At 43.2% G+C, this 20,489-nt stretch overlaps 1 protein-coding gene across 2 annotated transcripts in view; it reads left to right on the top strand.

Moving 5' to 3' along the window:
* The window catches only part of SNAP25 (synaptosome associated protein 25), a 78,223-nt gene extending 72,035 nt beyond the window's left edge, over window positions 1-6,188 (top strand). For both annotated transcript variants that reach the window (XM_004593356.3, XM_004593357.3), the window contains exons 7-8: window positions 248-392; window positions 4,921-6,188. In XM_004593356.3, coding sequence (XP_004593413.1) covers window positions 248-392; window positions 4,921-4,989 — 214 coding nt within the window. In that variant the 3' untranslated portion in view covers window positions 4,990-6,188. The remainder of the gene's footprint in view (window positions 1-247; window positions 393-4,920) is intronic.
* Window positions 6,189-20,489: the final 14,301 nt, after the last annotated feature.

Raw genomic sequence — 20,489 nt, 5'->3', positions numbered from 1 at the left:
CACAAACAAACAAATCTCAAGTGACTATGCAGGAAAACATTTGCCAGATGAGGATCCTTCAGGAACCTTCCTAAAGGCATGCAGGCACACACGCAGGTCCTCTTGCTCATGTGTTGTTGGACTGAGAGGAGAGTTAAAACATAGAATAGTTTCCTCAAGCACTACAAACTTTCCCTAAGCTTTCAGTACTGGATATTCAAGATGTTTCGCTGCCTGTCTCCTCTAAAAAATATTATTTGGCTCCCAGGGTAACAAATGATGCACGAGAAAATGAAATGGATGAAAACCTGGAGCAGGTGAGCGGTATCATTGGCAATCTCCGCCACATGGCCCTGGACATGGGTAATGAGATCGATACACAGAATCGCCAGATTGACAGGATCATGGAGAAGGTGAGCATGTGGCGATCAGCAAGCTGCTGCGCCTTGTCTCTGCTGGAGCACCAATGGCAGATCGGGTCACTTGGGCCATTGTGTTCCATGCGAGCACACTGGTTCTGGGAACTTTCCCCTTTACTTTTCCAAAATGAAAATACAGGCTTTAGCAACAGAACCTGAGTGACGAAAAACAGGTAGAATGGCTCCTATAGGCCAGGTATAATGCTAGGCACGGTGAAGCATGTGAAAATGAGAAAAGCATTCTCACCACCAGCAAATGCAAAACCTGCGTGACCCAATGGGCCACCAGATGAATTTACCTCCACCCGAGACAGTATGAGGAAAGACTTCAAGGAGTGTCAGTAACTTGAGAAGAGTCTTAAAGGATGGGAGGTGTTCAAGTGGAGATTGTGAAGGAAATGGGAGGGAAAAAAAGTAGTCATGTTAGCCAACGGTTGAACATGTGTTTTTTTGCTGTAAGTGCGAAAATTTGAATGATTGCTCCAGAAGACCTGAGCTTCAGTTCCAGCCCAGTAGTTTGCATCCTCGGACTTCAGAAATGGAAATGTATGTCTATTGAAACTGAGTTCATATAAAGAGACTACACCTAGCTTTAAGGTCCTCAGTGTCGACGAGGACCATGAAGATGATTCGAAAAAGTAGAATGATGGGAAAGGATGGATCTGGGGGCTTAAAATTAGAACAGAAAGAAGTGCTTCCAAGGAGAACTCCAGAATGAGATCTAAAGTAGTGAAAGTCAATACTCTTCGCCATACAAATCTGATATAATTTCTACTTACTGGTATTCCACCCCTTCCTCGATCAGTAAGATCTTGAATATTGATTTGCAATTTCTACAAGTGTTCAAATACCAAGAGGCCCTAGGCTAATTAGTAATTCTAGATCTGCACTCTTTGCTTGGCTACTCTCTTACTGTGTATTTGTTCCCTGGGAAATATTGAAGTTCTTATTCTGAAGTACTAAATTTTATGATTGATTCCACTTCAGTAGGAAGGTAAAAATAGTCTTGAGCCTTTGTCATCATAAGGCTTACATAGTAGCTTTTTGGTACCAGAACAGCCTTAACTTGAAAAAGGAAAGAAGGGTAGCTGCCACAAATGGAACACCATATTTCTTGTGTTATGTGTGTTCCATGTGAAAAACTATCTGGTTGCATAGTATTTTTGCCTGATCAATATTGAGAGCTACCCAGATGCCCATGTTGGCTGGTAAAATACTTGTATTCTTTTTATTTTTTCAAAGTTGTGACATGCTTACTATTGAAGAAGCCTTTGAAGTGAGGATGTTTTTAAAGTCAATGGGTTTTAGAAAGATTTGACAGTTTCAAAAGCGCCAGAGCCAATGCAAGCAACCTAAGCTGCTAGGCCCAGAGGAGTGAACTGAGAAATAATTGCTGAACTCCACCGCAACATGAAAATTACTCATTAACGCAGTCAATTTATTTGCAGATGTCCATAGATAAGGCACCAAAACTGGTTACAATTTCCAAAACAGAGGTTTTACTAAGAGAAGGGTCAGATTCTTATTGTTAGAGTTGGACTTTATGCAAGGACAAGCGTTCCTAGAAAGGCACGAGGCATACCAATTCAACTACTTTGTATTTCGGGCTCTCAGGCAGACTCTTCTTCTAGGCTCAGGGTACTACCAGCGTAAGACCAATGCAGGTATAGGGGTTAAAGAACAGCCAGGCAAAGGGATGGGGTAGAGCTGCTTCCATTGGAGTCATTCCTTGAGTGCAGAATCATTTCAAAAGCAGGAAAGGGATCTAGTTGTCTTTGAATAATTAGTTTCATTCCAGTCATCACAGTTCCAACCCACCCATCCCCCCAAAAAATTCAGTCTGGGCTTGATTCCTATAGAGCTCATTTCAACACAGCATTGCCATCAGTCCTCAGATTATATGGACTATTAACAAGCTCCCAGTGTCCAGTGGGTTCTCTTTCCTGACAATAGGAAGCAATGTACAAAGCCTTCTGAATACCCAAGAGCTACTTAAAACCACCCAGTGAGGTCATATTGTCTTATAACCAAAAGAGTAACTCACCCCCTCATCAGTCATGATCTTTTCACTTCCTTTGGGCTGATAATGAAGTCTGGGCTGTCCAAAACAATGAAGATTTTAATGCATTCATATGAACTGACAAAAATTTGCTTTATTTAAAAAATACTATTTTTTGCCGAAAGGCATTTGTCAACACCATCTCCTAAGATTAAAAAGATGTAATTCTTTCAGAGAACTACCAAGTAGGGGGCGAATACATATCAGATGACATGGGGAAGTGTTAAGGAGATGACTTAGCGATGTTCAGACTTACACTGAATTTGTCCATGGTAGATATGGTGCACACATTAAGATACAATGGGGCTGACTTCAATTCTTCTATCAATGAGAAACTGCAAAAATGCAGTATAATACAACTTCTGTTTAGGATTCTCTGAATTGAAATACAAAAACTGGATGGGCTTGTGTCCATAAATAATGCCCGAATTATACAAACAGGGTGAACACAGATGCGTTTTCCAAACACCAAGAAGATATCTAAAAGGAGATTCTTGGAATTTCTTCCAGAAGGTTCCCCTATAACATAACATAACGAAGGTGTGGAACCTTTGTGTCAGATATTATAAGCTGGAGTTTTGTTATGCTTCAGAAAGAATTTAGTTGGAAATCACAGATTCTCATTGAGCATGTAAGTCTGCCCAAGCTGTGGCCAGAACCTTCGAAGATACCCAGATAGCATCCTCATTCTCTCCCTCAGATGCCTCTATGAATATCTGCTATCTGAAGGTTTATAGCGCAGTCTTACACAGAACATCACAGAACATTTGCCTTCAGAAATGCCATTTAATCTAAAATGTGTTTTTTTTTTCCTCTGAGCTATGCTGAGTTCAGTCTGCAAAAAGCATAATTTAATCTCCAGGAGCATTTCATATTGGTCTGAGTCTGCAATTTTCCTTTGTGCTGAAGTGTCATTACTTCAGATATGATTTGTAGCTGGAGGAGGAGGATTTAAGAGGCAAGTAAAATTGGAGGGATTATCCGTTTTCCGAGTGAGGGGCCTAAGGTAAAAAATATGAGACTACAGTTGAGAATAATCAAGGAGAATCAAGGCTGTATGTTAGAAATGTCAATACTTATCTTGAGAGCCAACTTTTGATTATCCAAACAGATGGCAGAGAGCCATGGCCAGATAAAATTCAGAGTTATGAGTATGTTTAAATTTAAAATGTTCTGCTTGAATATGGACAACTCATGTCTCTGGAATTCACAATTCAAACTAAAGAAACCTTAACTTGGTGGGGTGGGAAGCACTAAGCAAGTTAAGTACCCACCAAGTCCGAACTTTTGAAGTCAGCCCAGTCCTGCCTGACAGAACAGTGGGTTTCTCCGCCATCGTCAGGAGCTTCATTTTCCTCTCTGGGCTAGAGGGGGAGGCAACATCACCCATCAGCATAGGGCAGAACAGAGCTGAGACACACCCTGGTCTTTACCTCCGCTTCGAGACTCCTCTTTCTCAGTGCTGATGGAGACTTAGTTTCCAGAGGGTTCCCAATCAAGCCTGGCAGCAGCCCTGTTTTTCATCTCCTATACAGCAAAATGTCACTGAGAAGTGAAGAGACAGTTAGTGAAGTGAGCAAGGTACAAAAGTGTGGTGCATGTTTGTTCAAGACAAGCTAGTCATGAAAGTGAATCTAAGGAAATAGAGCTTAAATGTCCTTGAATTACCCTAAAGAAAGCTATGTTCTCACCCAATAATGATAACTGCAACCCAAGATATACTGAACACTTAATTTCTCAGAACATTATTCCAAGCATATTCTGTAGAGAAACTTAGTTGATCTATACCGCAAGCCTAAGCAGCAGAGTGTTCAGTCACCTGGACTATGACTCTAGGCCGCTTGCATTGCAGCTCTGGTTTCCCTATTTCTTAGTACTGCCTATAGAAAAATTGTCCAAATTCTTTCTGTCTGCCTGCCTTTTTCACTTGGAAAAGGGAGATAATAAGCTTATGTACCTCTTAGTTGCTCTTATCAGTAAACCAATGTGGAACATAGGAGATGCTTTGCTGATTTGCAGTATCCTTTATGGCCCCAAATTTGTAGACAAGAAAGCTGAGGCTCTGAAATATAATTTGCTTAATGTGACATTGCTTTAGCCATGGCATGAATCCAGCTCTACACGAAGTGATCATTCAAAGCAATGCCACATGTGTGAATGCCTACCCTGGAAGTCACTGAGTGTCATTCCACGACAAAATGTGATCCACCAACTTCAAAGGGATGCTCTCTGGCTTATAAAATAGTTGAAAACTAAAATCAAGCTTCTGTTGTCTTGTTTAAGTACAGCTATAGCAATCACTAACATACAAGGGAATGTCTCGAGTAAATTCTGATGAAGAAAGTTTCAAGGTGGTCTCACACCCTCCGCCCCGAAAAAAATTTTTTTTTGAGCTGTATCCAAAAGGATAAACGGAATTTCTGGGTGTAAGCTGAGCTCTCTTATCTTCCCCTCTCTTTCCAGGCTGATTCTAACAAAACCAGAATTGATGAGGCCAACCAACGTGCAACAAAGATGCTGGGAAGTGGTTAAGCGTGCCTCTCTCTATACTCTCCCGAATGCTGTTGGGCAAGACAGCTCCTTCATGCTTTTCTCATGGTATCACCTAGTAGGTCTGCACACAGATACCCATCAGCCCATCCTCATTGTGAATGTTGTCTTGTGTCTCCTGTCAGCTTTCCTACAATATTATGTGTCTTTCGTTCTCTGGGTCTGTTTCTTTCCAAAGGTTGTATATAGTGGTCATTTGGTGGCTCTAACTCCCTACATTAGATGTCTTGGGTTTCATTGTTGATTTTCTCTCCTCAGTGGCGTTTGCTGAATGACAACAATTTAGGAATGCTCGATGTGCTGTTGATTCTTTCGATACACAGTATTGTTCTTGTAAAACTGTGACATTCCACAGAGCTGCTGCCATGGTCCTTTCTTTGGGTGTCAGGCTCTGAATCTCAAACTGTGCTCTCTTTTGTTCCTCATGGCTGTTACCTGTCTATAATTTCATGATTAGACAATGTGGAACTACGTAACAGACATTGCACTAAAAGTGATGTGATTTATGCATTTATGCATGAGAACTAAATAGATTTTTAGATTCCTAATTAAGAACTTTCCATGACAGTAGCATACTGATCAGAAAACACAACAACAGCAACAACAAAGCAACAACAAGCATGCTCAGTATTGAGACACTGTCAAGATAAGTTATACCAGCGAAACTGCAGTACTGTCACTTTCTTTCTGTCAACATATAGACTTATCAATCATAATCATCTTTTTTTTAAAAATATAATTTTAAAAAAGATGGATTTAACACATCACCATTTAATTTTATCCCAGTAAAATATATGTTTGGCTGAAACTATGTGAAGTGGATGTACTTTAAGGTCTGTTTGCTGCTTTTAAAGACAATGTTTTAGAGAAAGCAATCTTGCTGTGAAACTGTGGAGATGTAAATTTTATAAGGTTGACTTTAATTAATCTCCATTCCCCTGTGATTCGTAATCAGTACAATTCTTTGTTGCTTAATCTAGAGCTATGCACACCAAATTGCTGAGATGTTAAGTAGTTGATAAAGAAACCTTTAAAAAAATTATAAATGAATGAACTACAGATAAACTGTGAGATAAATATCCTTACAGCATGTAATATTAAATTCCTCCTGTCTTCTCTGTTGGTTTGTGAAGTGATTGACATTTTGTAGCTAGTTTAAAATTATTAAAAACTATGGACTCTGCCAACTCTCTGCTTTCCTTTCTTCATGGACCCGTCTTAAATTTCTCAGGCGAGAAGAAAGAGCTTGGCTATTCCATCTCCTTTCTCAAAGGACACCAGTTCTTTGTACTAAGGATGATAGATGGGAAAACAAAGCTTTTCTTTTTCGCTAATCCCAATGGAAACTGATGACTTAGCTTGATTTTCATAACCTCTTTCAGAGGCACTGTGTGTGAATTCAATGTTGGCTGTGGGAGAAAAAGTTTCCCAATAGACAGGGGAAAAGACTCTATAGGTGGACCTTGAACCCAACAGTTAGGACACCTGCCTCCATAGCAGAGTGCTTGGGTCGAATTCCCAAACTCCAGATCTCTCCTCTAGCTTCATGCTAATGCAGACCCTCCAATGTCAGTTTCTATCTCGTGTCTCTCAAATGAATAAATACTAAAAGTAGGTAAAAGTATCCATTGCCCTAGTTGACATTTATATAGCCTTACCCATGAAAGCATCACTAGAGGTTTTGTGAGCACCAGTAAGAGACAAGAACAGTGATGGCAAACTTAGTATATTCAATACATTTCTGCAGTTCTTTATCAACTTTTCCAGGCCTCCAGATACCGTAGGTACCCAAATTCCCAAGGTGGGTATTGTAAGGAACAACAGTAACCATGTATTTCTTTCTTAAAAGTAAGGTAGTAGAAAAGAAACAGACAGAGGAAGCAAATATGTACTACATATGTCAAAACTGCCAGAAAATCAATGTATGAACCAGGAAATTATGATCCAAACCCCATCCATGGCAAACCAGATAAGTGACCGTATTTTTGCATTGGATACACGAGGAGTAAGATACAGGCATTTTGCTTTAAGACCTGCCACCTAATGCATTCTAAAATATATTCAAATTTCCTTTGGTAATTACATTTGACAACTTCAGCCATTATGCAAAGGGAGACAGATTTTACAGGACAGAATCAGTTCAGGATGATGAGCTGACAAAGCACGGCAGGACACTCTAAAGGCTAAATCTTCTACCTCCATCACACACAGCACTAGCAAAATGATCCTTGAACAAAAAAATGGGAAGGTGAACAGTGACTCCCCAGTCCTTTGGAAGAAGTCCTCCCCTCCTATCTGCCTCTCCACTGAAACTGGTTCCCCGTACCCCTTGCACCCTCCCCCAGCACCTTTTTGGACCAATTTTCACAAATCTCAGAGTTCCAATTTGTCAGTGAATTCATGACTGGGGAACACAATTTGAATTCCATGGTGAGCTAGGCACTGTGTTAAATGTCTCACTAACATTAACTCATTAAACTCTTGAGAAACTTGACAAACTTGGCAGCATTAGCACCCTTTTGCAGATGGAGACATTGATAGTTTATTTGAACAAGATCCCTCACTTAATAAGTAAGGCAGGCTTGATTTAAATCAGATGTGCCTGACTCCAAAGTCACTAGGAGGGTTGGAAGAGACATCCGGACGGTACCCCTCTCTGTTCAACCAGCCAAAACTCCACGGGACAGTTGGCTCTGTGAGGATCAGCAGACAGATGTTCCGGATTTCTCTGTCAAAGGTTGTGGGAAACCCACCTTCTGTTCACTTGTTAAATTAAGAAACATTTCTTGAGCTTCCATTATCTGCCAGGTCCTGTTCCGATTCAGCAGCAGAGAAAACTAACCAAAAAAAAAAAAAAAATCAGGGAAAATGTCCTTGATAAACTGAACATTCACTCCAGATGGGGGTAGATACACAAGGAAAATGTAAAGTTTCATAGAGAAATGCAAAACAGTGAAGGGGATGGGAAGTAGAGAAGGTGGAAGAGAGGGTGTTATTTTTAAATGGAGTGATTAAAGAAAACCTCATCAGAAAGGTAAGATGTAATCAGAGAATTGCTTAAGGTGTAGAATAACTCCAATGTTATGCATGAAGTGAACCCAGCTAAGACCAGAGTCCAAGGGTGATGAAGCAAGCATGCAAACTACACATTTATTTCTTTATTTTTGTTAATATTATTATTTAATGATATTAGAGTTCCGCATCTACCGCTCCATCACCATAGACTGCATTGTTCAGGAGAAAGTTACAAACTCCTTATCCCAGAGAGTAAGTAATTTCAGAAACAAATAGTCTTGTAATGGAATATCAGATCAATATAAGTAGAGAAAGTATTGGTGTCGTTGTCCACATTTTAGACCTTCACTTAATTATCAATTTGTTAATTGCCCTTCAGACAGATTGGTTGTATACCTCAGTTTCTCCATGTAACTTTTGGAACATCAAATTCTTCTAGGATGTAGGGTGCTTTGAAGAACTAAGAAACTAAGGAAGATCAAACCCTAACAAAGCATTTTACTGTGGCACGACAGATATTTTCTGGACTTGTTACCAAAGCATCCGGGTAACTAACCATTCCATGGGGCCATTCCCAGGCAGGGTGCCTGCAGTGGCTGTGTAGCCAGAGGACACAATCCGGACTCCACCAGACTCTTGATAAAACCTCGGCTCAAGATGGTCACTGCCTTGAGTGTCATGATCCTCTTTCCATAAGGAAATCAGAAAAATGTAGGCCACCATCTTCTGTTCAGGCACTGCCCACATCCTTTGAGTATCTCACTCCAACAGACTGTTGGCATTGAAGAACCATGTAATTCTCTGCTTTAGGACAGGTAGATTTGCAGGTGCTGTAGTTTGAAGGCGTCCCGAAGCAATCTTCACTTCGGGGATGAACAGAGAAGGGCAAGTGGAAACTTGGCGTCCTTGGCCCTGATAGAGACACTTCTTGAGTGTGTTGTGCCAGATTTTTAGATCCCTAGAAAATCATTGAGTCTGAAGTCGGTGCTAAGGCATAAAGGGCAGTTTTCCCTTAGCAACGTGCCTGGTTATTCACTTCTCTTTCTCTTTTCCTTTCTTGCTGCTTGTATTACCTGAATTCTCTTCCCCAATGAATTACTTGCCCTGAGATTTTTTTTTTCTAGGAGAGTCCTACCTAAGAAAAAACTTGCACAAGTTTTGTTTTAAGATTTATTTACTTTTTATTACAAAGTCAGATATACAGAGAGGAGGAGAGACAGAGAGGAAGATCTTCCGTCTGATGATTCACTCCCCAAGTGAGCGCAATGGCCGGTGCTGTGCTGATCAGAAGCCAGGAACCAGGAACCTCTACCGAGTTTCCCACGCGGGTGCAGGGTCCCAAAGCTTTGGGCCATGCTCGACTGCTTTCCCAGGCCACAAGCAGGGAGCTGGATGGGAAGTGGAGCTGCTGGGATTAGAACCGGCATTCATATGGGATGCCGGGCGCGTTCAAGGCAAAAACTTTAGCCGCTGGGCCATCGCACCGGGCCCAAAACTTGCACAAGTTTTAAGCCAGTGCCTAAACGTGCCGATCAAAACACCGCTATAGAGAAATATGCTGTGTTGTACCTATCCACCAGCTCTCTTTGGACCCATCCTCTTTAATGAAATGGCCCTTAGTAGATGAATGCAAGTCTGGGGAAAGGCAATGTGCTGCCTGCTACCAACGTGTAGCTTGAAAGAGAGTATGTGGGTACAGTGGGAACAGAAGTCAACAGGAACCTTAAGCCCTGCCTGAGTTTTGCTTATCTGTGTGTAAACCATGTAAGAAGATTGGCTGGGAATATCAACTGCATTGATGAGCCTTATACATCTCACATGCCACCAAGAATACAATTAAAGTGAAAGGAAATACAATCAGAAGCATCAAGGACATTTCTGATGTGGCTTACTGCTTTTGATTGGAGAAGTCGCTGATCACACGTATTGCATATGACACAGTAGACTTCATCCAGGGCTTCAGTAAACCAGTTTTTCACACTAAAGATGTTCCCACCTCTGCTCTAACGAACTGTCCAAATATCTCTGTGTTCCCAATTGTGGCAGTTGCTGCGTCTCCCACCCCCTTAGGGAGGTGTACTCTCTCTTCTGTGTCCCTTGGACTCTCATGGAAACAGAGGGTGGGTGAAACCTTGCTGTGTTTAAAGTGGATATGTGCTAGTATTTTTCACCTGTAGTATTTTTCAAATGAAAAAAAGTCTAGGGTAAAGCAAGCCAGCACCGCAAGAGAGGATTTGCAAACCAATTGCACAGTGACAGTGGCAGCCTGTTGGTAACCCTGACCTTAATCCTGAGATCAGAAACCTAATCCCCCCCCTAGTCAAAGCGCTAGATCTCACCAACCAACCGTCATTAACCACTAACCACCCAGAAGGAACTTACACATGAAAGCATTTACAAAAGAGCAAGATGGAGCTGGATTCTCGCTCAGCAGTCCACTCCTGGAAGCTTCTGTGCTCCCCCCCTCCCCTCCCCACCCATGTTTTGTTTGCTGTTATTCTGCAGACAGTTACATTGAAATTTAGGTTAGACGGGTTCTTTCATTATTACTTTCCTCCCAAGCTTCTCTGAACAAAAATATACTGTTCTGTTTGCTAAGGCGATAAATAAAAAGGACTGGTTACTGAGGGCTGAAAAAGAAAGTACGTGTGTTAGAGACAGCCTAAGTGTACACAAGCTATATCCAGAGTGTGTGGGAGCATGCGAGTGTGGGGTGTGGGAGGTGACTGCTGGCTTCCCAGGCACTGTCTTCTTTAAAGGAGCCGTGACAATCCCAAGTTTAGGAGCAGGGAGGCAAGTGTTGAGGGCGTGTGTTTTAAACTTTCACAGGCTATGGTGATAGAAAACAGCTATCTGTACAATCTTTGCTGTTAAAGGCAAAATTCCAGACAATGCCAAATAGATTCTCCAAGGGTTTCTATTCTTCTCCACTAAAAATTTCCTTTGTTTTCTTTGTCTGTGGACTGGGCTAGAACAATAACCCATTTGAATTTCTACCTCCTATACTTTCATTTATACACCTTCAATGCAGATAGCCTGCCCAGTCCTGAGCAGGCTTAGCAGTTCCTCAGTGAACAATCTCAACATAATTTTATTCCAGTGCAATGATTTCAAACCAAGGAGAAGCGCTGGAGAGCCTTGGTGGTGTTTCCCGCAGTGGAGAGATGCTACCTGCTGATTCCCTGGGACTCAAAGCCTGGGATGGAGGCACAGGGGTGTGACTCCAAGCAGCAGAAACAGAGGGGGAGAACAGACTCAGTGGAAAGCCAGTGCCTTAGGAGTTAACCGGCGCGATACGCACCTGGGTGGTTGATCCGATAGGCCTGCCGGGAATCCTACAGAATGCACATCAGGACCATCTCCCTAAAGCAAGAGAGAACCAGTTACTCCCAGTTCCCATCTCCGGTTAGCCAAGGGTTATCACAGAAAAGCACATCTGCCCCTCTGTCCTTCTGGATTGTCCTTATCAACGTCAAGGTGTTCGTTTAAAGAAGATACTGTACCAAAGTACCAGAAAACTCCAGGGCAGAAGTGAGAGGTAGGACAGAGGTGTCAGCTTTCTTTCCAGAAGGTTGGTTACATGCTCTTGTCAACATCGTCATGTTTCTGCACTTTGACCCCTGACTACACACTCCAAACCCTTGATCAATGCCATTGCCTGCCTGACACCCTGATGACAACCCCCTTATGCATAGGGTCCTTGGGGCACTAAGGAAAAATCACACAGATACTAGCCTGGTGCCATTGAAAATGGACGGTCCTGCTGAAGGGCTCCTCGTGCCAAGCTGGTGGCAATGCAAACTGGCACAGCCACTTAAGAAAACCAGTCTTTAAAAAGTTCGCAAAGTAAAAAAAGAAAAAAAAAAGACCATACATATGTATTTTAAAGCTTTTGCACCAAAGTGAACACCTCTTTTTAAAGTTTCATTTATTTTCATTTGAAAAGCGAGTGGGGCCAGCACTGTGGCAGAGGAGGTTAAGCCTCTGTGTGGCATCAGCATACCATGTGGATGTTGGTTCGAGTCCCAGCTGTTCCATTTCTGATCTAGCTGCCTGCTAATGGCCTGAGAAATGAAGGGGGGTGGCTGAAGTCCCTCAGCTCCTGCACCCACTTGGGAGACCCACAAGAGGATTCTGGATCCTGGTTTTGGACCAGCTCAGCTTCAGTCAATGGAGCCACTGGAGAGTGACCCAGATTCTGTGTGTGTGTGTGTGTGTGTGTGTGTATCACTCTCTCTCTGTAATTCTGCTTTCCTAATAAAATAAATAAATCTTTAAACAACAACAACAAGAAAACAGAGGCCAGGACAAACAGAGAAATCTATCCGCTGCTCTGTTCCTCCAAACACACCTGTGACTGCCAGATCTGGACAGGGCAAAGTCAGGAGGCAGGAACTCATTGCAGATCTGCATGTAGGTGACAGGCAACACATGATGGGCTCCAGTACTTGTGTTCCTGTCATCTACATAGAGACTGAGCTGTGGCCATTTCAGCCATTTGGGAGTGAGCCAGGAGTTACATGACACACCTCTCGCTATAGATCTGTCTCTCCCTCTCTCAGCTCTGCCTTTCAAATAAGTAAGTAAATAAATATTGTTTTAGAAAGACATATGCCTAATAGGTCAAACTAAAATTTACTCAAATGACTATTAACAGTAGAAGAAATAATTACAGTTGTTTAAACATGAAATGGCTATAGTAATAATCTAGGGCTGATGTTGTGGCAGAAAGGGTTAAGTCACTGATGAAGACATCTGCATTCCGCATCATCCCACTGAAGTCAGCTGGACGCCTCACTTGAGTCAGCAGATTCCCAGAGTGGCCCTGGGAGTCAGAGGAATCATCCCTCAGGCCCAAGTGCTGGAGTTCTGCTCACCCACATGGCCAATCCAGATGGAGTGCTTGGCTCCAGCTTTCGGCTTTCTGTGACATGCCTGGCGAGTGAAGCAGTTCCGGCAAGAGCTCCCTCTCTCTCTATCTCTCTCTTTCTCTCTCCCCTCCTTATCTCCCTTTCAAATGAATGCATAAATCTCTAAATTTAAAAAGAATAAGCAGAAAGCAACTATGTACTGAATCAATCTAGATAAATCATACTAGCTCAATGTAGAATAGAAGCCAAATACTAAGGAAAATGTGCTATTATTGATTCTGTGTGTATAGATTTCAAGAGCAGAGGCAATGAATGCCTAGTGTTTGAATTCAGAGTAGTGGTCACCCTTGGAGGAGAATGGGTAGTGACTATAAGATACAAGGGACGCTTCAGGGAGCGGATAAGGATGCTAGTACCCAGATCTGATCAGTACGTGAACATTATCTGGACTGTATAGTATGATATTTGCACACTTTCCTATATATGTTATATCTCAACAAGAAGTTTTGGAATAATATTGACAATGACAACAATGGGGCCAATATGGTGATATATTGGGTTAAATAACCACCTGCCATGCTGGCATCCCATATAAGCGCCAGTTTGAATCCTGGCTGGTCTATTTCCAATCCAGCTCCCTGCTAATGTGCTTTGGAAAGCTGAATATGGCCAAAGGGCTTGGGCTTCTACCAACTATGTGCAAGACCTACATGGAGTTCCAGTCTCTTGGCTTCTCTCCAGGCCAGCCCCAAACGTTGTAGTCATTTTGAACCAAAATATGGAATTCCTCTTTCTCTCTGTCTTTCTCCTTTCTGTCTTTCATATAAAATTTAAAAATAAATCTTAAAAAAGGTGACAGGAAAATAAGCAATGTCCCACTTCCTTTGTCTCTTTCTTCGGTTCGAGGGCCTTCTAAATAGAAAGAAACCCCTCTTACCCCAGCTTTTCCCCATGCTCTGTTTTGGCCTGATTTCACCCTGCATTTGAAAGGAAAATTTGAAGTTTTCAGCTAGGATATGGTGACACAATTCTGTTTCAACATGAAAAACACTTCCCAAGGTAGTATAACACTGCAGTTTTCTATTATCAGGTACAAATTACTTCCATTTCCCATCCCTTTGGTTTCAAAGTGCCTTTTTCCCAGATGCCTTGAATGGCCTGCCTTTGTTCATCAGGCCCTGGGGGACTGAGTCATGTAAGAATTTAATCACAGAAATTACCCCAAAGGGAGCAGGTGAAGTCAGAGGGAGATTACAGTACTACAGTTCCGGTGGGGGGCAGAGAGGGGCCTCAGCAACAGTAGGGGTTCTCCCACCACTCACCCCACCCCTATTTCCCACCCTATAAAGGCAAGGGATGACAGCAGGTTCCCTGCATACCTAGAAGGGGTATTCTAGTCCCCTAGCTGAAACAGCATCCTTTGGTGGAGACAGAGCCAATGGTGAAGAGAAAGGCATGGACAAACACTGCCATCTCTTCCCTTTTTCCTTCTGAGCCCTTGCCTTCCAGATGGCTCCCAGGTGCCAGCCGCGCCCACCCAGGAACAGCAATGAAGTCAGTGCTGGAATCTCCAAAAGTTAGCACTGCCAAGACCCAGAACTGGCTGTGGCAATTAGGTCTCCTCTTGGGATGCTCACATCCCATGCCAGAGTTCCTTGTTTGTGTCCTGCCTCCTTTAGGGAAGCAGCAGGTAGAAGGTTGCAGTATCTGTGAGATTGAATTTGAGTTCCAGGCTCCAGACTTCAGCCTGGCCCAGTGCTGCTGTTGTGGTCATCTAGGAGGTAAAGCAGCAAATGAAATATTTCTCTCTCTCTCTCTCTCTCTGCTTCTCAGGTAAAATGAAAGCAGAGCTTTGGCTTGTAGGGGTGAGAGGTGGCATCCAGCACACCCCATGCTGATAGACATGTTGCTCTGGTCACACTGACTCTACTAAAGCTATTGTAGCTGCAGGAAACAGTCTCGCTGAAGCTACTTTGGGCCAAAGGGGCTTTGGGTGAAGAGTTGCACAAAAGAATTGAAATTCCTGAGTCATGGAAAAGAAAGGGCTGTTCATGTTCTCTTGCTTATGGGTTATATGCCTATCTTTTTAATCTACTGCTTTTGGCCTTTCAAATGGTTTGCTAGAGAAAAATCAACTTTCTTTTCTCTGCTCCATTTCATCTCCACTTCTGGTTTCTATTCTCTGAGCAGCCTATGGTTTCATTGGCTGAGCTCAGTTGTGTGCTAAAAAAGAATGAGGGACTGCCTAGCAATACGTGCATAATCGTACACCTCTGTTACCTAAAACATCTTCTTTTCAGTCGAAATTATCCCAAGCAGAACCTGAGGTGTGGGCGTGGATTCTGATAGATATCCAGGGAGGAGGAGTGAAGAATCTAGTGAGAAAGAGAACCCAACAGAAGCTGACATATGCATTGTTGTCAAGGTCATCATTCTAGTGTAAGGGGCTCAATGCCATGGAGCCTCGTTTATGGAATGCCTTCAGAATTGTTCACTTGAAAGATGGAAGACAAGGGTGTTATTCATCAGCTCGCATCTCTGTGATGCACAGATGTGGGCACATTCTTGCCAGAGCCCATAGCATTGGAGAAGCCTGGAGAGAGAGAAAGGATAACTCAAAGCATACCCTGAAGGCAAGGGGCAGCCCGTTTGCAGCATGTCAGAGCTTGCACAGAATTGTCTACCCATCAACAGCTGAAAGCAAAGCTGAAGCCAAGAGACCTGGTTACTTATTGTTGCCATCTCCTCTTCCTGGTCCTTTCTTGTCCATTCTGAAAATATCTTTCATGCCTCTTGACCTTTGAGGAAACCCTTGCTCAGGTCCTCAAGAAACTCTTCATAGCTTCTGGCCAGAGAACAAGCAAAGGTCTTTCACTTCTCAACTCCTCTGACCTCTCTGGGCTATTTCATATCCTTAACCTTGAAGTTAGCCTCAAATGTATTTCCTGTTTTCATGAATCTACCCTCCCCTGGGTCTTCTCTTCTTCTATAGCTGCCTTTTCTGAATCTCCTTTAACTTCTCTTTCCCCTTCCATCTTTTGAGCGGTGGTATTTCCTGTAGATACTAAATTCAGTGTGTTTCACAAAGTATTGTGTATCTAAATCCAACCTTCCCTGCAACACTTTCATCTACTACTTCAGTGTGAATAATTCCCAAATTAATACTGCAGGCTTCTCTTTGGAGGCCCAAATCTACATTCCTGCCTGCCTACCAAACACCTCCTTCTAGCTCACCCACACGAATTCCAAACTCATCAGGATTCACAGTAAAATGTTCACCGCCACCCCCTCTTCAAATTTGCCACTTTGGGACTAAAGCCAAATGCTGAAGCCACCTCATTAAATCAGTCACCAAGTCTTGCTGCCACCACCTCCCAATATTTCTATTCTCTCCTCTCTCCTTTTCTGTGGGCGTATCTGGAAAAGCGCAAACTCAATTCAAATCTCACAGTTCCATACCCTATACCACTTCCAGCATGAGTTTAGCCAACCATCAAGGTAATCATGATGTGCCTCGTCAATCCTTTAATGGTTGATAAAGTGCAAACGCTTACAAAGGACGAATGCAGCTAATCCTGATCTAGTGGTGTGGGTAGGGAATTCAGCGTGAAACACGGCAGCAACCTCATTTCTTGTCTCATACCAAAGAATTTTCATGTGAACAACTCTAGTTTGCAAAGCAAGTTTAAGAGAGAAAGAGAGAGGTCTCCTGCCATAGCAATTGGAGGGGGTTCCAAGGAAGGAAAGCCCCAGGAAGTGGTGGAAATTGTGTCTTTTATGCACCATCTCAAGGAGGGAGTTCAGGTGAATCACCCGAAGGGCAGAAAGAAAGAAAAACTCATTCACAATGGGCAACAGAGTCTCTAAACTATTTAAAACACATGGATTTTTTTTAAATGCCTTTAGGTTTGTGCAGCTCATTTCCCTCTAGTTATATAACTTATAAATGTCTCATTAGCTTTGATGTTTGGTCTGTCTCTGCCCTGAAGTCTCATCTCACACACTTCACAGCCTCTCTTCTATGCAATAAGGAATTGAGGACTCTAGCCAACAACCATTCTAACAAGCCCTCTTGGCAGATCTTCTAACTCCTTCCAAAGACTATCGCCCCAACCAGCATTTCCACTGCAACTGCCTGAAAACCCCTGAGGCAGAAGCTCCCAGCTATGACACGCCTGCAGACTGAGGCTCAGATAGTTCCAGAGACCATGAATGGTTATAGTTTTCAGCTGCAAAATGTGCAAAATGTGTGGATGATTTGATTTGCTGCAATCAATAATTGAGACGTTTTTAGAATAAGATAGTAAAGCTAATCACAATCATACCGTGGATTCTAAGTAGCTTAAAGGTGGATGCCATGCTGCCTCCATGCCTGACTTAGGATTCTTTTATCTAGAGTTGAGATTAATAGTAGTAGGGTCCAGCGCGGTGGCCTAGAGGCTAAAGTTCTCACCTTGCACACCTGCATGAGAGACTTAGAAGAAGCTCCTGCCTCCTGGCTTCAGATCAGCTCAGCAACAGCTGTTGCAGCCACTTGGGGAGTGAATAAATGGACAGAGATCTTCGTCTCTGTCTCTCCTCCTCTCTGTAGGTCTGAATTTCCAAAACTAAACAATTTTTAAAAAGAAGTAATAGCAAAACAATTATCTACCTATATTGGAGGCTAATAGGAAACTGTCAGATTTTAAGAGAAGACATCAAATTTGTCTGCAAACCAACGGTTCTGGAGAGAATCTGCATTGGTTCTTTGGCTGAGCCCCAAGCCCTCATTTTCAGATCTCATGTTCCATTGCTACTGCAACAGCAAGGGGACTCTCCCCGGCTTATGGGAAAGACCTTTGATCTGGCATTGTACAGCTGGATATGAAGAAACACAACCCTGCTGCCCAGCTCCGCTTACACCTAGAGGCGATAGGACGGAAAAGCCTGTGCTTCCAAACAAAGCAAAAACCAGAGAGCAGCAGCATTTGCCCTTCTGAGTCACTGCTCCTGGGGAGGTGGGAGAGGCAGAGCAGAGTGAGGAAGAAGGAGAGAGATGAGCAGGACAGAAACTAAACATGGACTTTGCAGATGCCAAGGGAACACTCCAGAACCAGGTGTCAGATGCAGAGCAGGCTGAACAAGCAGACTTGACGGGGAGCAGGAAGCCTGCACACCACTGGGGCAGCCGGGGAGGCAGCCATCAGCAGAGTGTGGGGGGGATTGTGAGGCTCCAGAGGTCCCCCGACTCCCTGAAGCCAGGAACAGCAGCATCCACCTCCCCTTCGGGACAGGAACTAATTGCTCACCAGGAAGCCACGTGAGCTGCTGGTGAACACAAACGTAAGTGAGGCTCACCTAGAAACAGTCACATAAAAAGATTTTGGGTCAATGATATACAGCTAGCCCTTCATACCCATGAATTCTATATCCAGATTTCAAACAACATAGATCAAAAATACCTGAAAAAAAATTGCATGTGACGTGAACATACAGCCATTTTCAGCGTAGATCAAAAATGGGTAAACAGCACCCTTCCAAAAACAGAAACTCTACAGTAAGAGCCAGGAGCAGGAGACAACCGAGGGCAAAGTCTGCATGTGGTACTGGAAAAAGTTCATGGAACGTCAGACCAAAAGTTCATTTTTGGTGCACAACATGAAGTGCCTGCTTAGCTTTTCCATAATACACATTTTCCGTGAATTTTTTGAAGACTGCATGGAGCTGTGGAGTGTGAAAAGGGGTAAGCGCCAGTAGCTGTAAAATCAGTCGGTTTAGGAAGCCACGAACTGAAGTGATAGATAAATGCTAGACTATGAAAATGCCTTTGGCCCTGGGGTATGCCAAGCTTAGAGCTCCTCTGTTCCCTGGGCAGTTTTATTTTATCACAAAGAAACAGAAATTGCCAGACAGTGTGACATAGACTGGCAAATGATTTCATTCTCACCTCAAAAGCAATTGTGCCTCCCAGTAATTCGTGGGTAGGATTCTCCTGGTTGGTCAACTCCCAGGAAATCACAGGAATGTCCCTAGAGCAGCAGAATTTCTGCTGCTACCCCCTGCCACCCATGCCAACCACCAGCCATGGGTGCTGTTTTCTGCATGATGATTTTCTTACTTGTGACTTCACCCGCAGGCCTTTGATAGCATCCTCCATAATTTTTAGCCTTATTTGGGACAAGAAGGGGCACGCATCTTAATTTTTTTCTAAGTTTTTGTTTTTTAATTGGGAAGTCAGATTTACAGAGAGAAGGAGAGAGAGATCTTCCATCCACTGGTTCACTCCCCAAGTGGCCACGACTACCAGAGCTTAGCTGATCTGAAGCCAGTACCAGGAGCTCCTTCCCAGTCTCCCATACAGGTGCAGGGTCCCAAGGCTTTGGGCCATCCTCAACTGTTTTCCCAGGCCACAAGCAGGGAGCAGGATGGGAAGTGGAACAGCTGGGACACAAACTGGCATCCATATGGGATCCTGGTTCATGCAAGGCAAGAACTTTAGCCACTAGGCTACCTACCAAGCCCACATTTTCTTAATTTTTGAGATACGTAAATAATAAAAACAAAGTTGACCAGGATGTTCAAACAAGGGCTTTTGGCAGAAAGCCCACAGCTGCAGCCTGCCACTCCCCATCACTGCGGAGCTGTGACCTGCTTCCAGGAAAGGGCAGGAAACCTAGGGATGCCCTCCTCAAGAAGAGAAGTCACGGCTAGCAGTGCCAGCTGCTTTCTTTAACAACTCGTAATGCTGGGACCCCAGGCAATGCAGCGTTCCAGGGGTCTCTGACTTAGCTCAAGCAGCAGTTCTGTTACATGTGACCTTGGAATTGTGGTAGGACGGGGCAGACAGCTGGATGCACTGACTACGTTGGCACAGGGTGCAAATGAAAAGGTACCATCTGTGCTACTGCTGAAAAATGATGATGCATAGCTATGACTTGTTAAATGTTCCATCTGGGTATATTTAAGTTGCCTCCTTAAAATAAAAAATAACCGTATTTGACATGCATCCTCTATTGTAATGATCTCCATGTATTTTTTGTTATTTCTACATAATATTCACTTCACTGGAAGCATAACGTGAACTATTTTGCAGACTAAGATCCTTGGATGATAACTGGGGTGTTTTTGTTTCACTGGCTGACTTGATCGTGGCTTTTTTGTGATTTCGGTAGCGATTGCCACCTGTGAAATTCCATCACAGCTCACGAGAGGAGAGCGCCCTGACTGAACACATGTGTACGCAGGCAGAAGGAGTGAAGGGGGACATGACACTGTCAGAATAACAAGCTGCCCACATTTCCAAACTAAGGAAAGCTACAATCAGTCTTCATTCCTAAAATCTCAGAGCATTCTGAGAATATTAATAAGGGTAATTATAGGCGCAACTTGAATTCAGAGTGACTTGCTTCTGATGCATTAAAAGCATGAGAACAAAAATACACCAAGGGGACTCTAACCTGCCTCTCTCCATGTGCAATTATAAATGGGAACTCTGCTGGTCCCTTGCCATGGCAACCTTCTTACCTTATTCCTTGAGTGTTGAACTTCTGTCATCCCATTCCTTTAGAGGAACCCTTCAACTACTGCTTTTGCTTGAATTTATGCTAGTTCATTCCC

This window comes from Ochotona princeps, chromosome 22 (genome assembly GCF_030435755.1).
Source record: "Ochotona princeps isolate mOchPri1 chromosome 22, mOchPri1.hap1, whole genome shotgun sequence".
NCBI lineage: Eukaryota > Metazoa > Chordata > Mammalia > Lagomorpha > Ochotonidae > Ochotona > Ochotona princeps.
This window is presented reverse-complemented; position numbering and strand designations above follow the sequence as displayed.